Genomic DNA, 19436 nt, shown 5'->3' with positions numbered 1-19436 from the left:
TCTCTCTTTTTCAAAAATATACTTGTATGAAAAATCTATATTTTTATACAATTATTTAAAAAATACGCGAAAAGAGACGAGATTGCACAGCATAACGTTGAAGAATATAAATGTAGCGCTTTAAAAATTACACAAATATTTTTTCGCGATTCCACTAGAGTTCAACCTACACTCAAGTGCAGGACTTCAGGCCGAACGAGTTCCGCGGCGTCATCAAGTCTCTCGTACCAGGTAAGACATACGTCTTCCGGATTCAAGCGGAGACCAAGATTGGCTTTGGTCCTGAGGCGATCTGGAAGCAGAAGATGCCGATTCTGGCACCGCCGAAGCCCTCTACGCAGGTAGTGCCAACGGAGGTCTGCAGAAGCAGCACGACGATACAAATTAGGTTCAGGAAGAATTACTTCAGCGAGCAAAACGGCGCGGTCACATCGTACACCGTCATCGTCGCTGAAGACGATAGCAAGAACGCTTCTGGACTGGAGATGCCCAGTTGGAGAGACGTTCAGGCTTACAGTATTTGGCCACCGTATCAGGTACATTTTATTGCTCGTTTATTTATTGTACAATTTTTCTAATTATAATCCTAAAGTGTACAAACATCTTTAATTAAACGAGAATAAATTTATTTTATAAATTTAGATATTCAGATATTGCATTGCGAAATGATATAATTTACAATCTTTGAATTGCAAATTATATACATAATATTATAAAACTGATGCAGTATCGAATTTTAATAATCATTAAATATATAAATATATAAATATATAAATAGAATTTTCTTCTTGTAAAAATCAGGATCAATCTTAAATTGCAAGTGCATGCAATATATCAAAGCAATAAACGATCAAACGTTTAATTGATACAATACATTATATCGCGCAACACATTGATTTGCAAGATCATGGACGATTGTCGTAAAACGTATGTGTTATGACGTAGATTCGCGATTACGCAATAAACGTTCGCGGACTGCGGCCAGTATATTATGCACCGACCGAAGGATATATACGTAATGCTAGTTGTGATCTGAAACTGCGAAGGTGAAGATGTGGTTTTACCGTGACATTTTAGAAAATAAAATCATATAATTGTGTTTAATTATTCACGTGACCATAAAGGAGTAAAATAAAACATAACCATAAAGGAATATAATAAAAAAAAATATACACTTGAAATTTACAATTTAAAAAATTTGTATACTTGAAATATACAAGTTATGCAGTTTTCAATCTTTGACGATTTCTATTGTTTTATTGAATCGCGTATTATTAGATTTAATCGAAAATAATGTGCAAAATCGTGAAACATACAAATATCAGATTAGATGGTTACCTTGAACATTTTGTGACAGATATTAATGTACTAATTATTTGTTTAATAAACATTGGATTAATTATCGACTATAGTTTTCTGTGACCGAGTGCTCAAATATCATGAGTATTATCATTAACATTCCATTAGAATTGAATTAGATAGAATGAAATTGCGCAGCAAATAAAAAATAGTGTTTTGCGGAAAAGAACGACACGGAAAATCACAACTTATAGTTATGAAAAAGTTTAATAAATTCTACGATGGATATTTTGAACAATTTAATTTCAAAGACCAAGAAAATATTTATGCAGGTTTTTATAATAATTATATATGTAGTTATTATCATAGTTATAAGAAAATAATTATCTTATTTTAGATATACAGATACGTTAAAAAAATACAGAATATTAATTATAAAGATTTAAAAACAAGATACAAAATAAATTGAGAAAATGATTGAATTATTTGAATTAGTATTTAAAGAACTTTATTTTGTGTTACTGTTTTATTATTTGCAATATTATAAACATCAGCCATTATTTTACGTTAATATTTATAGGTGATGGAACCATATTATCCTTTCAAAAACGGATCTGTGGAGGACTTTACGATTGGCTCTGAAAACTGCGACAATAAAGTTGGATACTGTAACGGACCATTGAAATCGGGATCTACTTATCGGGTGAAGGTGCGCGCGTTTACAGCACCGGACAAATTTACGGATACCAGCTACAGCTTTCCCATCCAAACAGGTGAGAGCGATCGCGTGAAAAGTCTCAAGGCATTAAAGAGGAAAAGAATCGCGTGCCATTAACGTATCCGATGTGTCTCATTAGTCGAGCAGTGAAAACTTACATATATGTGTATTAAAAAGATAATGATAATGATAACACACACACGGATATGTTAAGTGATTTGTAAAGCTTTAGAGGCACACTGCGCATGTAGTGAAAGCCTCGCTAAATTCATGCCTCGTTATTTCGTGTACATGTCTGCCCAAGGATTGCTGCTGGCAGGTAAGATCTCAGGAATAAAAGTCTTACGCACGCCTCGCGAGATGAATGCAACAATTCTTTTTTTAGCGCGAAATCTATCTAACTCGCACTATCCTTGACGATCGTTTGATTCATTGCGAAATTTAAAATTCGCTGTGCGTATCAAAACAGATAAGGACAACACAGCTATCATAGTCGGTGTCACCGTCGCCATAGCATTGCTGCTGTTTCTATTGGGCATCGGGCTGTTTATGCGAAGGAGAAGAAGTCAGGGTCGCAAAACGACAGAAACCAGGGCAACCGACAACCTGTCATTACCGGACAGCGTTATTGAGACTAGGTATCTAGAAATTATAACATTACTTTATTTCAAAATTTTTATCCTGAAAAAAATATTTCTTTTACTTTTAAATTCTCGATATATTTCTTAGATATTCTGCGTATAATAATTATATTAATTTTAAATAATTACGAATAATTTATGCAACTTTACAGTTCAATTTTCCCTTTCGAAAAATTTATATCATATAATCATTTATAAAACAACATAATATTTGCTGTTATATCTATTACAGTCGGCCTATTAAAGTCGAAGATTTTGCCGAGCATTATCGTACAATGTCGGCGGATTCCGACTTCCGGTTTTCAGAAGAATTTGAAGAGCTGAAGCACGTCGGAAGAGATCAGCCTTGCACAGCGGCCGATTTACCCTGTAACAGGCCAAAAAATCGTTTTACGAATATTCTTCCGTACGATCACAGCAGATTCAAGCTTCAACCTGTCGATGATGAAGAGGGTTCCGACTACATCAACGCAAATTATGTTCCGGTAAAAACTGAATAAAAATATTTATTTCTACTAGAAATATTTAAATTTGATAGTGAAAATATCAATTTTAATTTTACAATATTAATTTTATATTTTACAATAATATTAATTCTTCTCTAAAATTTTTTATCCGGTTTAACAGGGTCACAACTCGCCAAGGGAGTTTATCGTGACCCAAGGACCTTTGCATTCGACTCGCGACGATTTCTGGCGAATGGCGTGGGAGAGCAATAGTAAAGCTATCGTAATGTTAACGAGATGTATCGAAAAGGGCAGAGAAAAGTGTGATCATTACTGGCCGATGGATACTTTACCGGTATATTATGGAGACATTTCTGTCACGATATTAAACGAGACGCACTATCCGGATTGGAGCATCACGGAATTTATGTTATGCAGAGTGAGTGACTGTATTTCTTCCATTACGTTTATTACGAATACATATTAAAACGCTATTTGGTGATCATTTCTCCTGAATAAAACTTGACGATAACTTGTCATCCTAAAATATCTTATCACAGGGCGATGCAAAGAGAATGATACAGCACTTTCACTTTACCACCTGGCCGGATTTCGGCGTTCCCAGTCCACCTCAGACTTTGGCGAGGTTCGTGCGAGCGTTCAGGGAACGTGTTAGGCCCGATCAGAGGCCGATAGTCGTTCATTGCAGTGCCGGCGTAGGTCGTAGCGGCACCTTTATCACCCTTGACAGAATACTGCAGCAAATTCTCGTATCAAAGTACGTTGACATCTTCGGAATCGTCTGGGCGATGAGGAAGGAGCGAGTCTGGATGGTTCAGACGGAGCAGCAGTACATCTGCATCCATCAGTGTCTTCTTGCTGTCCTGGAAGGACAGGATACTACTGGACCACCACGAGAGATTCATGACAATCAGGGATTCGAAGGTACGTCTTAAAATTCTATCGAGACATTCTGAATTTTAATCGAGACGATTGCGACACAAGTTGAGTGATCAATGACCAAGTGCGACTTAGAGAATGCATCAAGATAGGTAATTGAAGATTATTGAAAAGTTGAGAAGCTGAAGAGGTAGTGCATGTTGAAAAAAGTCTAAATGGAGTCTATTTGTAATTTGTTACCTGTTTTCTCTCTTATATAAAGTCTTTTCTTGCACATGGAAACAGGTTAAATATTTCACAGAGAATACCAGAATTAATAAATCATTATTAGAAAGATAAGAAAATATTTTATAAAAAGGAATACGTATTATAAAAATAAACTAATTGATTATTTTTATGATAATAGTAATAATATGGTGTGGGCGGTGATGGTGGTTATAAGCACACATGTATTGTATCCTGAGAAAACTATATATAGTTGTTTTTCTTTTTGTAAATCACATCCTTCGCCTAATAACTCACACCCCCCCCCCCCCTATCTGCAATCTTTTGCGACCTTTGTTGATATTCAGGCAAGAATCGAAGCTCGGTCGAAAACACTAAGAGTCCTGCCGAGGATGAGAAGGAGAGGTGACCTTCGAACAGCGACTCCTGCGTCGATGGTAATTTCGATCGTTGCTTTTCCTTTTTCCTGCATGAACCTATATGTTGCAAAAGTTGTATGTAAAATTTGTATATTAATGATGTGTATGTTTGTATGTGAAAGCATGATTGAGAAAGAGAGAGAGAGAGAGAGAGAGAGAGAGAGAGAGAGAGAGAAGAAAAAAAATAATTTTATTAAACAATTGATATAATGCTTTATTAACAATAAAAAACAGAGAATGAGATGTTTGCCTGTATTTTATACTTAATTATCATAATTTTTCGCATAAAAACTTTAGCTAAATAAATGCAGTGGCCAAAATTACTGATCAACTATCAAAAGGATTGCTTGGAATGAATTTTTTTCTAATTTTGCCTTATTAATATTATAGATATTAATCTTTCACAAATTTTTATTACAAATTAAGATTTATATTACGCAGATTATGTCACAGATTATGTCAGTTATATATGTTATTTTTACATTAAGATTAAGATCACGTTAATTTTAAAATAAAATATATTTTTATTTTTAATTTTATAAACACATAGCTTTTTTTACAATAATATTAATTTATTTGCAATTGCAAAAATTATAATATAGTTTGCATCAAGCATGGTTGCTATAAATAGAACAAACAACATTATATAATCATAATTATTATATAAATTCCTTCTAATTTAATTTATTGTTTTGCAGATGACGAAGGAATAGCCGAGTCGGGGATGTGATGGTTCGATTACTGGTTAGGAGTAATAACTGATGACAGCAAAAACGGATCTCGTTTTCCAAAGCAGCTTGAATCTTCAAGATTCTTCAAGTTTATTTGGAAAAGAAAAACGTAGAAAGAAAATGATTGGATTGGATAGAAACAAAGGCAAGAATAACGATTTCACATTGGATTAATTAGATATCGTGTGCAAAGCAGTGTAAATCGATTGAAGGAATTTCTTGGAAGATTATCGAATAGCGTTAAATGGCAAGTGAGCACACTTGTTTTTATTCTTCTACCGTCTACATATCCGAGAGAAACGTGTTCAATTGCGTGATACACGTAGAATAGTTTCACGATTAAGATTTAATTATGTCGCGAAGGAGACGGAATGCCGCAGGACAATAAACAAATGAGAAATAGAGTGTCAAATTGAATATGCTGCCAAGTGTGGGATTACAAATCAAATTTACGTGCGCGACGTTTCGCGTTTCGTTGCAACGATCGGAGATTACGTCTTTATTAATACATATACCTATAAAAACCCATGTATACATATCTATAGATATATATGTGTATATATATAAGTAACAAGAAGCTGATAAGACGCGCAATGTCGATAGATGCAGGCCGTATAACGAGCGCAAAGATGCATATTCCACTGGTTGTGTCACGATGAGGCCTCGGACCACATCGCATCCGCAATGAGTCTAGCGAATGTTTTTTCGTTAGATTACAATGTATATAGATGTATATGTAAGACAGATAGCATTTTTCGTATCGATCCGTATAAACTGGCGTCTTGGTTCTTCTCTCGATGCAAACACTTTTCTGAGATTACCACCAATAACACTTTGTTCATATTCTACAAATAGACGGAAAAAGCTTATTTTATGTTGTCTCTCGCGTTTATCTTCTACGGAATTAAATATAGTCCTATCGGAGATGATCGCTTAAAAGCGATTCGTTACAAAAGCGAGGCGCAAACGAGGCGTTCAACGATCACGCTGGTTGAGCTATTTGTTCGGAGTGGAGAGAACCGTCCGTCCAAGAGCTATACTGGACGATGATTTAATAAGTAATAACGTTAATGTTAAATCAAATTATCTAGAAAGAAAAAAGAATCTCAAGGACGAGCGGGTGTGGATGTGCGGAGCTTTTGATCGATCCTTCTTTCTGAGATGGGCGAAACAATATCAGTGGGAACAAGAAACTCGCATTTTCGTAGAAGCCATATCATTTCTGGAAGGAATCACATGTGTGTATGTGTGTAGGTGTGCGTGTATGTGTACGCTCATGCGTATACGTGTGATGTAATACGTGTGCACATGTATGTAATTAATCGATAATCGATTGAATCGTTAGAGTGATATATATACATGTCCCCTTCCATCATTGCGAATGTTGAGTATAATAGAATTTCCAAAATATTCAACTACAGTAAACATAGTTAATCATCTGAGCAGTAAAATTCTCAGAAAGATAGATCTTAATTTTGCAGCTTAGAATTAACAAGCGATTTTTTTAATGATGATCATTCGTAGAATCGCACCGTCATTTTCGATATTTAAATGTCGCTTTTGTGCGGCTGTATACAAATGCTTCAATGTACTTAATTTTGTACTCTCGACCAGGGCGTAGTAAACATAAGTGATTACATGTCGTAGGTAAATTTCTTTTCATAATCAGGGTTAGAATTCAATTTTCTTCGTTAGATTTTTCGAAGAATGTGAATTAAAAAAAAAAAAAGGAATTTGTGTTCATTGATGTCGTATTTTTGGATGAGCATTTTTACATCGGTCACGTAATGAATCGTAAATTTATAAACGATTGCAGAGATTATTGAAGATTTATTAAATTTTACAGTAAAATTTTTCTAGAACTTATATTAATTCGTTAAGAAACACGAGTGACTTCTTATATAATTAATAATTAAGTAGATTAGCACGATTTAGGATACAAAGCTAGAAATTTAATTTTTAATTTAATAATCTATTTAATTATTAATTTGTACGAGAGGGAAGAGCTTCTATAGTATATATTTAAATTATTGAAAGCGGATTAATAAAAATTTTATTTAATTTATCGAGACTTTCCATGAAATAATCTGATATAATTGTATTATACATACGCACATCGAGTAGTAATTATAATGCTGTTGATATATTGCTACACACAATATACTATCAATGTCAATTTATATTTGCAAAAGACATATTAGAGAAAGATAAAGAAAAAGGGATGTAATAAATTTTTAGTAATTACGATCTTCTCCCTAACTTCAATTCTCTAACTTGTCGCGTGTAATATTGCTTTGACATCTTTCGAAACTTCAATGCTCGCTTAAACGTTATTGTTAAAATAATTGGACGATCGATGATCCTTTTTAATACTCAGATAAGAATTTCCTAGATAGTAAATTTTTCTATTGTATTTTTACGCTTCTCGGCAATATGGATATGAGATATGAATATATTTGAAACATTCGTTTTGTCGAATGTAAATTTATTTGATATTTGATAAATTTATTTGAGATTTAAATTTATATGATCTGTATGCGTTGCAGCTTTTCATTTTTATATGTTTATTTTAACACCGGAATCTATACTGCACATAAGATTATGTGTATTTTAGCTAATCGTAACATAACGTTGACGTCGAATATGTAAAATATCGTGAAATATTCAATGTATATTTCTTCAACGCTATGACATATTGTGTCTTGCGAGATGTCTGGTTAAGTAAAACACTATTTATAATTGGTTTCTTATATATTAATAACTACGCTCAAATATTCTGTTATTGTTATTAATAATTTCTTTTTTCCACTTAGAGCATAATTATTTTCTAATATTATGAAAATTTCCTTTGTAATTTTAGAACCATTATTTAATATATAATATTAATAATATGTTAAAAATTATTTTAATTAAGAAAATTAAAATTATGCGCCGTAATGTACATGAACATATAATATATAGCTTAAGTATGCATTTATATATTTCTTTTTTAAAAAGGAAACAGATTGTTAATTATGAATGAGAAATAATCTCACACACATTAAATATCTGCATGTGTGTGTAAGAACTTTTAAAGAATTTTACTTTTTTAGAAATTTTGTGCAATCATTGTTCTTTCATAATTTAAATTTATGTAATTAAGATTCATTAGGTTTTAAGGGATAAAGTCGTGTTAAAGATGTGAAAGTGAATCGTCAAATTTATAGTTTAGTGTTTGGACTATTTTGCATTACTTTATTCTGTGATAAATGATCATAATCGTCAATCAAGGACGAGGAACGAAAGACCCAGGCACATATGCGATAGGTCTTCCAAAAAACGAATTAATAGCGAAGTCGTTTTCCTTTATCGCTACCACCCGCGGTTAATACGTGCCAATTGTTGCCGTTGAATCAACCGTTGACATTGAAATACAAAAATTGCGGGATGAGATTTTAATGTATTGCGTGTCGAAGCGTATCCTATAGGACGATATTGTATATATCTTTTAACATTAAGATCTTACGTCGGGCTTATTCACAGACCCTCATCCTCAGGAGCGATTCTCTATAAGAAACAAATATCGAACACGAGGTGCTTTTTAATCGAAATATGTCAAATATTCAAAGCCACGCGGCTACGAGTGTATTTTTGACATGCGCGGTGCAATATTTGAAGAAAATAGGAATATAAAAGGAAGTTGTACCGAGAAAGTTTCATCGTGTTTTCTTCATAAAGAATCGACATACACACACGTATAGAGAATTTAATTTGTTTTGTAAATATATTATTTTGTATCAGCTGCGAGAGGAAGATAATCCGATGCGCAAGAAGCCAGAATCTCATGTCCCTCGTAACGATATGATTCGAAACTTGTTTAATTATTTCTGTCATGTAATATCATAATACATATTAAGGTATGTGTATATCTGAGAATTTGTACAACGTGCGAAGCACGATGGTGGACACAGGTTGTCCCGCAATATCGCATTATACAAATATACAAGAGAAAAGGGACACGCTTGCATAATAAACGTGGCTCTTCCAATAATCCTTGTCATTTTATTTTCTTTATCCTCTATTATATCAATAAGCAATATATAATGTGCGAGTGGATAAAAAACTGAATAAAAAATGATTTACGAGAAAAGTTTTATCAGAGATAAATATATATATCGGATAATAAATTTTTATTCAATTCTAATTTTAAAATGTCATATAGTCTTATTATATGTAAGCAACATATGTTTCATCAAATTGTTTATGTGAAATGTATTTTTTACAATATTAAAAAAAGAAGATAACGATATTATAAATATTTCCAGCAAAGTAAGATAAAAGAGAGATTTAAACGCTTTAATGAAAATTATTTATTGTCTACACTTTGGGAATTATTGATTTAAGCCATGTATTGACAATAAAGATACGCCTGCCTGCCAATAAAGGATTGCTCGACAGGTTCCTTTGAATATTTACTTTCCTTTCAGTTGGTTGAGCATTTTGGAGAAAATTCCACGCCCGGTATCCTCCGCGGGTTTATCGATAACTCCATTGTCCTCATTATGAGGATGCCTACGTAGTATACGACTCAGCGATCCTGTCCGAGGACGAGCAAAAAGTTTCCTAGACGAACCGTCTTTGTTGACGAGTTTAAGCATTCTTCCCAAAGAGTTTGTCTTTTCTTTTATCGATGCTTTTTCGTCATAATTATCGAAGCTTGTCACATTCTGAGAATACAAGAACCGAAAATGTTATAAGTCGTTAAAGCTTTTTCTACTTATTTATTCAAGTTAGCACGTACGATATGCGACTATGAAATTAGCCAATAATAAATATTAAAATAATTAATTCAAATCAAGTAATTTTTAATTAATTACTTGCTACTAATTAATACTATTTTACAATCACAATTATTATCGACATATGTTTTATTAGTCACAATTGGCCAGTTAGTTATTTCCGTTTATTATACACTGATAAAATAATCAAATTTAGAGATACATTAGGTTATTTTATTGGTTATATAAGAGTAATATATTTATATAATATTGCATTCTCCCTTGTTATAATCCACAACATATATTATTTTATCTACAAATCTGTATTTTACAGTTATCGCGAACAGAGCAACATATGAAGCATGTACAATTTAATTGAAAATCTATTAACTTTCTTCGGACGCGAGATATAAATCGTTTAATAAAACAACAGAAAAAAATATTTAAAAAAAGAGAGAAAAATTATTATTTAACAATTAAATTTACTTCTACATAAAGTTGAAATATAGTGACGAGATGAAATAAATGTAAAATTAATACAAATACAAAGAGAGTACGTTACACATATATAGACGTACATTACTCTCTACAAGATTTGTTCAAGGTCGGATGCGGTATAATTTGTTCTCACTATGCTCTGACATTCTCAGGATTCACAAACTTCCTTCATATATCATATTACCGAATATTACCGAAGCTCGGGCACCCTCAGAAACCCTTTTGAGAAACATTACGCTCCGAGGATCCAAATCACTTACGGTCTCCAAGTCCAGAGATCTTCCCATGGCAGACGTACGCATCTTAAATATTTTTCCCATTCTATCCAACGTGACGCTCTTCAACTTTCTAACGTCCTGTCTGACAGCCTCGGTTCTTGATATTGTTCGAGACAATTCTGACGGGTCTGTTGATTGTTTTGATGGTACAATCTGTCGAGCGCTGACAGAATCTGTTATCATTTAATAAACGTTTTAGAGTTTAAAATTTTTCTTACATTTATTGTACATGACATTTGTCATATACTGATTTAATATTACGTGGATTTTATAAGAAAATTCTGAATTCTGATCGTACAGCATGTTATCTATTTTTATGAGTTGCCAATACTGCACAGTTGATATGCTATCACATCGATAATTTTACATTGAATATAATCCACAAAGTCATGCATGCGATATAAGCAATTACATTTTGCTAATTGCCTTTACGAATATATCACTCTTCCCATGTATGTATTGCAATTGGCGGAAAATCGATCGATACCTAGTCCGCCAATCGCACAGCAGTTGCAGCGATAAATATGGGGTGAGTCTTGAAACGTATCTCGTGTATATAACAGATTTGAAATAGCAAATTTTTGGAGAAAAATTATTAAATGATGGTATAGTTTTATTTTTGTCAGTGCGACTGTAATTGCAAGTCAGAAAAATTACACTTGTATGATCGCAGAGTAAACACGTTTTTTTTATCGAGTCGCAGCTGGTGCAGTGAAATAAATCACGGGATAACTCCCTCAAAAGTTTGATATCGAGTACAAATGCGGAAATCTCATTTTCTGAGCTAACATTTTCTGCTATCTTGTCTCTCTTTTTTTATAATACTTTTTTGTGCATTATCTTTTGCAGCGTTAGACATAACAGCAGAAAGATATAAAAATATAAATATATATCAAGAAGTTAATATTGTATGTATAAGTTCCGCGTACGCGAAGCGTGCGTTAAAAATACTATTAAAATTTCATTTCCGTTTCAAAATAAACGATATTGACCGTCGAGATAAAAGATAAACAAATGGGTGGATACATTCGAACGTGTCAGCGGTAATTTTAGGATGGATTATGCTATGAAACGAAATTAAAAACACACATTGAGATTGATTAATAGCTATGCAAAAAAATTATCCATTTTATGATTTTTGAATGATATATTTATTTTCTTTCATCTGCGAAGCATCGAAATTCCGTTCAAGGAAAATAATTAATAAATGAATATTATACGACTTGAAATAAATGTTATATAATTGTATGAATAATAGACATTATTTACTTGCTTTTTCGATCTTGCGAACAAAAGTATTAATTGAAAGAATAAATTTAAAGATCACTCGTGCGCTGAAGACAATCCGAAATTAAGTGTGACGAATATTCAGCATGAAAGCAAATTAATTGACTTACTCAGTGAGTCTGGTACTCGGGATTTGTTGGAATCGGCTTCATTAATTATTTCCGGCTTTACTAACATTCTGTCATCTTCTTCGCGACGAGCATCATTAACGATAACCTAATACGACATTGCAATTTCATTTCATTTCCGAATTTTGATATATTTAATTAACGACCGGGTCGGCGAGGCAATTTAACTCGGCAAAAATTTGCCATATAAATTCAAAAGCGCAACTAACCTGATTCTGTGATTGATCTCTGCTTGAAGTTTTCACATCCAACTCGTCCATCTGCATCACGTATTCGATGACAATTTCTGGCTGGCGGTAATCCTCAATTTCTGCATGAATTTCGAATAAACATACAATACAAATACAAATGCGATACAAATTCATGTGTTTAACATGTCAAAAATGATATACACAAGCTATGCAAGCACGGAAAATAACGATCATCTCGATTTATCATATTGACATAGAAACACGTGTAACGTCTCATTTCTCAGAAAATGCTCCGTTAAGGAGCTTGCTCGAGCTATTCAATAAAAATATATTTTTGCAAACCGCATATGATATGATATGAAAATGATATTGAATCTCTAACGAAAGAACGTGGTTCGTAAGTAGATATCATTACATCCGTTGAATGAAAGATCCGGCTTATGCGAGTCACGATTCACGAGTCGAAATCTCTTGTTCTTCGAAGAAGAGAAATTTTCGGCAATGTCACTTTAACAGGATGGATGATCCTGAGAACTATCTTTTAGTGTGCATCGGATTGCTATTTTCACATTCCGCATTGAGATGCTTCGTCGATGATGCTTGAGAAAAGTGGAGAGACGTACAAGTCTAAGATCTTCGTCGACATTAATAGCGCATTGAAGACGACTATTGAATATATCGTGAAAATCGGCAATGGCGGAATTATTGTTCGTTTGTTTTGTTGCCGGATAAACATGTCACAATACTGTAATTTACATTTAATTAGAATGAATTATAAATTAATTATAAATTGCTTCTTTTTTTGTAGAAATAATTTTCTTCGATATTTTTTACTAGCTTGAAAAGCAAGACAGATTTGATTTGTACTCGCAAAGAGAGAAAAAGTTTTTTATTCGAATTCTACGTCTATACATCCTACTTCTAAATCTGCGCTCGTGTATGCTTGTACTACTGCGTAGTCGCCCCTGAGAATCATAACTGTCCGAAAAAAGTCTTGAGTGCGTTTTCATTTAATGGAGAGAGATCCCTGGTACCCTCAAGTAGGATTAACTCGGGTGATTAATTGGGTCATAAAGCAATTCTCCTTTCTCGACGGGATGTTGGCCAATTGTCGACGCACGTGCGATATAATTCGAGTTTAGGATTCTAAATTAGCGAAAATTTTTGGAAAATTTTTTCCCCTATAAATCTCCCTTTATTGACATTTTTATTTCATTTAATAGATAAACGTATATAAGAATAACAATTAACTCTTGTAACTTTTTTATGCGATGGAAGATAATTTATTTACATGAATATATATTCACATGTATTGTGTAAATATGATAACAATGTGTCCACATATATAAATTTAAATCTAATAATTAAAAAATTAGGTATTTAAAATACATCTTTCAAAATAAATTTATTATTTAAGTTCAAATACAATTTATTATTTAAGTTCATTCATTAATATATTAGCTTGAGAACAAGGTATTTTTAGGGCTTTAAGTAATCTACTTTATTTTAAATTATTCGCGAATCTTTCCATATTTTATCACAAAGTAAAAATCATAATGCGAGAAAAATTCACACATAAACCAAAGAAAACTCGTAAAAAAGTATTCAGTTTTACACATTTTCTTTTACAGACGTCGTAAAATTTAATACTGAGTGATTCGTAATTTTTGTACTTTTGATCATTGCGTTCAATGCAAAAAACATTTTTAAAATACAATTTTAAAGAGTTATAAAATACGTCATTAAAATAGTTAAGGTAGTTTTATTTTCGTCAATATTTAAAAAATAAAACATATTCGATTCTCTTCAACGTACATAAAGTGCAATTTTTTTTCGTCGAAAATCTCGCTCTTAAAAAAACTAAATAAAATAAAAAACGGATAGTCGAATCGAACAGTAAAATGAACACTATGTACAACGATACCGACGCTGTTTTTACCACGATGCTGAAATTAAACGTCAGATTATTTTCGTTCGTTATTGAGAGACTATTTATTCTTCAATAATGCAATGTTTGTGTAATGATTTTTACAGTGAACTGAAGATGGAATGCAAGTATAATGAATTCTTGAAGAGAATATAGTGCTGAAATGGAAATTTGTTATAGTGAAATTTGTGTATTCTATTGCGTATAAAAGATTCAACTTCAAATGCTTCTCATTCTTGGAAAAAAGGAAAAAATTTTAAATGTTCTGTATATGTAGAGCGATATAATGTATAATACAACGTGTGATGCTCTTCATATAATGTCAGCTGTCCCCTATGGTAATATGTAGCGGTATAATTTATGGTAATGCAGAAGTTGTGACACATGGAGAGTAAAACTGGATAACGTTACGAAATGCTTCGAACGCAAATCGCAATCCTCATTACTGGATTAATCCAATTAGACAGAAGAAATATCGCAACGGTGGAAGGTAATTTGCGATAATAGCACTATAAATTAGTGTTGCTTTATTAGTTAAAAAATACTGCAATCAGTAATAACAGTACTCAAAATAAAAAAATCATTACATCACAAAAGCAAACAATTACAACTCTAAAAGTCAAAAAAGTTCATTTGGTATGTATTATAAATTTTAAGTATTTTCGTAATCCCTTTGTATGCACGTTGCGTAAAATCACCAAAGGGAATTCATCGACAAGTTGCACGTATAATCCATATTCGGTATAAACGGGAAAGCTTTAAATACTCTCACTGTCTAAATATGCCGATATCCAGATGGAAATAGTTACGAGCGAAATCAGAATAGTGCAACTTTCTCTCGTGTAACTATGCAACTGCAGTTGAATGTAAACTATATAACCTACACTGTCGACGCATATGTAACAAATGTTGTCACGTGCCACAGCTGCGAACCGTTATATTACAGAATTAAAAATGAGAATAATATGAGCTTAAAGTATCATTTAATCTTCATCTATTAATATTTCTGAGATTCGTGCGCTATCTTGGTTTAAAGCTTTCATTTCTTTAAGACAGATATAAAGATATCTTATTTTAGAAGAATCTTATTTTAGTAATAAGAATCAACGGAAATTATCTTATTTTTTAATTTAGGAATATAATCTTATCTCTTTCCTTAATATATATTTTTTATTATTTATATAATTTAAAGCTTAAATAAAAATGCGCATTTCATTATCGAAGTTATCGAAGTTTAAAGTACGATTAAATTGCTCACGAGTATTTATTCTAATTTATTAAGAATATTTGGATATTTTACAGTATATATGTATATCAATATATCTTTTTCTTCCCTCTCTTTCTCTCTCTTTCTTTCTCTCTTTCTCTTTCTATACATATATATATATCAGAATAATTTTATAATACTTGCTGAGACAAACTCATTTATTGTAACTTACATGTGTATTATATTGAGATATATGAATATAAATTCTTGATGTATATCATCATCGATCTTAATCTGCTTAGTGGCTCGATATGAAAAAATCAAATCGCAGCATGATGTCGATTTCGCACTTTGCTTAACCGAAGGCTGCAATGGCAATCTTTTAGCAATTTCGCGAGACTTCTGACAAGTGATCGATTCAAGAGGGTTAAAATCTTGCTATTTCCAATTGCGATCGATGGTCTTCCACCTTCCAATCACGTACTCGCGATTACGTTGGAACGTCCATTCGCGATGGAAGAGGATAAGAAGATGCGATTTCAACTCCTATATATCCTTCCGGATTCTTCCAAAGATCTCTCTTTCCCTCTCTTTCTCTGTCTTTCTCTCTCTCTCTCTTTCTCTCCGTAATTCGCCTAAGAATTTTGTTTTCGAAGCGAACGTCGGAAATTAGCGACGAAAAGTTGGTAAATCCGCGTCAGTGTTTCCCTAGACAGGTCTAAGGGCTGAGGTTAATTAACTCTTGCGTTATCATGGATTTTGAGTTATTGGCGAGTTATTGCGATAGCGCGCGCGTAGGCAGTGAGTTTTCAACCCAAATTACGTTCTTGTTGGTCTTTTTACAGTAATACCGCGCGCGCGTTCATAAATATTAATTATTTTCTTGCAATTCTGCTTTGTTTATTAAAAATACTTATTAAAGTAGACACGTAGCTTCGAGCTAACTTAGAGATTGGATTACTGGAGCAAATTTTAAGAAACTATGAGCGATGAGATCTGGATAAAAAATGGGAATGCAAGAAACAAAAAGGTACAAGATAGTCCACCTGAGTCTCGTCTGAGTCAATAAAAGAGAGATCCAACAAAACGAATCTGTCGCTAGATGCATGACACGCCACCTAGTCAGGCTTCAATTTCCTTTGTCAGTTTTGTATATCAGGTATTCAAAAGACTGGATGCCACAGAACATCAAAGGGAAATATTTAATGCGGTAATTTAATGCATAAAGGACACCTTTCAGAGTATAATAATTATTATGCTCATACCAAGTTTCGATGTAACAAAATAAAATAAGTTCAATATACCAATTATTGAATAATATTGATTATAATTTCTAAATTTAAATTATTAGATATCTTTTCTTTACACATATACACGAACAAATAAATACACATACGCACACGTATTTTATATAATTTTTTATACAATTTTTTATATAATAATTTATATAATTTATAAGATAATTTATTAAATAATTTATAAAATAATTTATATAATTTTTTTCTTTAATGTGTCGAATCACATTTATTTATGAGCCGAAATTTTACAAAAAATAAATAATATAATATTAATTTACATAGTAATAAGCGCAATTCCGTTATTATTATGAAAATTTATTTTATTTTTGAGTAAAATGTCTATTTATACTTGTATTTTTTAAATATAATTTTGCATCATATATTTTATTTGAAAATTTATTTACATGTTATAGAATTTATTTTGGAATGTGAAATAATCTAAGAAAATTGTATACGTAATTTTCACCTGAGCTCATATTACAGAAGAGACAAGGAAAGTTTTTCAGATGAAATTGCGTATACACACAGAGAAGCAGATATGCCATGAATCACCGATGTGCTGTTTTAAATGCTCCGATGGTAGATATTTAAATGTATTTCGTGTAAAGTCCACAATTCAGTCGAAAATGAAATTTTCAATTTGTCGGAATATTTAATATAGACATTCTTTGATGTCGAAACGATTTTGCGTCATTTATTCAGAATTTAAAGCACGTTTCTCTCTAATAATTTGTCCCACATATATAATTTCACATCACGTAAGGGGATCAAATATTTCTCAAGTGTTAACAAAGGAGTAAAATAATTTGGTTTAATTAATAATAATTTAGTCAATCAAAAAAATTAAACATTACATGAAAAGTGCATGTTAAATTAACGGCAAGACGAAATAAAATTTAATTGTAATCAATCATGTTATATACATTAATATAGTTAACGAATAGGGTGTTAAAACAATTTTAAATTCTAAATGTGTATATTGTGTGTAAAAGCACAAACGCCGCAAGGTAAGTTAAACTTAAACGTAGAATTAGCAATTTCAAAGTTTGAGCTCTCAGACATCGTGCTCACAATAGTATATTGCGAAGTATTTACTAAGACAGTGCACAACATATGCAAACTGAAGCAGTAATCAGAGAGGAAACTTGTAGAGCAAAATGCTTACGGAATATTAGTTACAGATTTACATATCGAATACTAAGCGAGGATCATACGATCTACGTAATTATATGGATGCAAGTGGCTTTGATTTATATACGTGGAATAATCTTAAAACACATCAAATTTACTAGAAGATATTGTAGCTGCAAAAGAAAAGGAGAAAGAATATTAAAATACTATTTATTGCATAAGGTAAATAGATAATAGGTTTTTAGTAAATTATTTTTATTAAATTCTTATTTATAATTTATAATTTGCAACAGAATAATTTTTCATGGTAGACTTGACGCTGCAATTGATTGTAAATTTAAATCGCAAAATCCGCTCCATCAATGATTTCTCATTCTTTCTCTCTCCTTCTTACTCTCTTTCTCTCTCTCTTTCTTTCTCTTTCTCTCCTTCTCTTTTTCTCTCGTGCACGATGATTAATCGCCGCGGAAGAAAACGCACGATCTGCATAGAGTTTATTTAAACGATTAACCTCGCTTTATACCGGCGGGAAACATGCGAACCGAGTTCTCTCGAATGTTATCTAATGTGCATTAAATGTCGCGTTAATAGCGAACAAGCGCAGTGCATTGCGGCAATATACATATTTGTTCGCATTTATCCGGTCTATCTTGCTCTTCGCATCATCAAAATGCAACGGATATTAGAGCACTGATAACGCGAAACATACATTTATTAACATCATTATACGACTCAACGAGAGGTCACATACGCCTACTCACTGATAACCGTCACATGGGACAGAGAAAACAACGGGAGCTCGAGGAAGAAAATTACAAGATTCCACGTCACACCCGCCTACATCGTTCAACACGCGTGTACTTACTCATCGATCTGCATACCTTGCAAAGGTGAAGTTCTCGCAACAGTTTTGCGGTCGCGCTGCTACGAGAAAGGCTGCTGCATCATCGCCAATTTTTTCCATTTTATCTATCAACTAGTACTTATGATTGAAATGATTTATTCCATCTTATAAAGTATCTGCGGAAGGATTTGAAACAAGAATCGAGAAATTTTAGCTGGCACGTGTAATGTACTAAAGAATGAGGTAGAAAAAAAGTATTAATATATATATATAATTTTATTTTACAAAGAGCTCGAATTCATAAGGACAAAAGTACAAAATAGCTTTTAAATAAAAAACTAAAATAAAAATTTGACGAAATGAATATATTTTTTTATTTATATACAGGGTGTCCCGAAACTAACGCTTGATATTTTAAAGACAGATTCTCTGGCCAATTTAAAAACGATTTTTCCTCAGCGAAAATGTCGCGGCACTAATAGTTTTCGAGTTATAAACGATTGAAAATAAA

General features: G+C 32.3%; 2 protein-coding genes across 7 annotated transcripts in view; one reads left to right on the top strand and one right to left on the bottom strand.

Annotated features, from left to right (window-relative positions):
* Positions 1–9409, top strand: part of Ptp10d (Protein tyrosine phosphatase 10D) — a 34786-nt gene extending 25377 nt beyond the window's left edge. For 3 of the 6 annotated variants that reach the window (XM_083080449.1, XM_083080444.1, XM_083080445.1), the window contains 9 exons: positions 159–536; positions 1880–2072; positions 2322–2336; positions 2487–2655; positions 2891–3143; positions 3286–3543; positions 3665–4049; positions 4577–4666; positions 5347–9409. In XM_083080449.1, the coding sequence (XP_082936575.1) occupies positions 159–536; positions 1880–2072; positions 2322–2336; positions 2487–2655; positions 2891–3143; positions 3286–3543; positions 3665–4049; positions 4577–4638 (1713 nt within the window). In that variant the 3' untranslated portion in view covers positions 4639–4666; positions 5347–9409. The remainder of the gene's footprint in view (positions 1–158; positions 537–1879; positions 2073–2321; positions 2337–2486; positions 2656–2890; positions 3144–3285; positions 3544–3664; positions 4050–4576; positions 4667–5346) is intronic. The other 3 variants (XM_083080447.1, XM_083080446.1, XM_083080448.1) reach the window with 3 other exon arrangements.
* Positions 9410–9601: 192 nt separating this feature from the next.
* On the bottom strand, positions 9602–13222 carry LOC145960759 (uncharacterized). The gene is made up of 5 exons (XM_083080457.1): positions 12934–13222; positions 12537–12637; positions 12310–12415; positions 10895–11085; positions 9602–10085 (listed from the first exon to the last, which is right to left on the bottom strand). The coding sequence occupies exons 2-5, from the start codon at positions 12591–12593 to the stop codon at positions 9831–9833; spliced, it is 609 nt and encodes a 202-aa protein (XP_082936583.1). The 5' UTR covers positions 12594–12637; positions 12934–13222; the 3' UTR covers positions 9602–9830.
* Positions 13223–19436: the final 6214 nt, after the last annotated feature.

Source organism: Camponotus vicinus, unplaced genomic scaffold (assembly GCF_025532165.1).
Source record: "Camponotus vicinus isolate PSW18456_S1 unplaced genomic scaffold, iyCamVici1.0 SCAF_10, whole genome shotgun sequence".
Classification (NCBI taxonomy): Eukaryota; Metazoa; Arthropoda; class Insecta; order Hymenoptera; family Formicidae; genus Camponotus; species Camponotus vicinus.
Note: the sequence above shows the minus strand (reverse complement) of the source record. Positions and strands in the feature narration are given on the sequence as shown.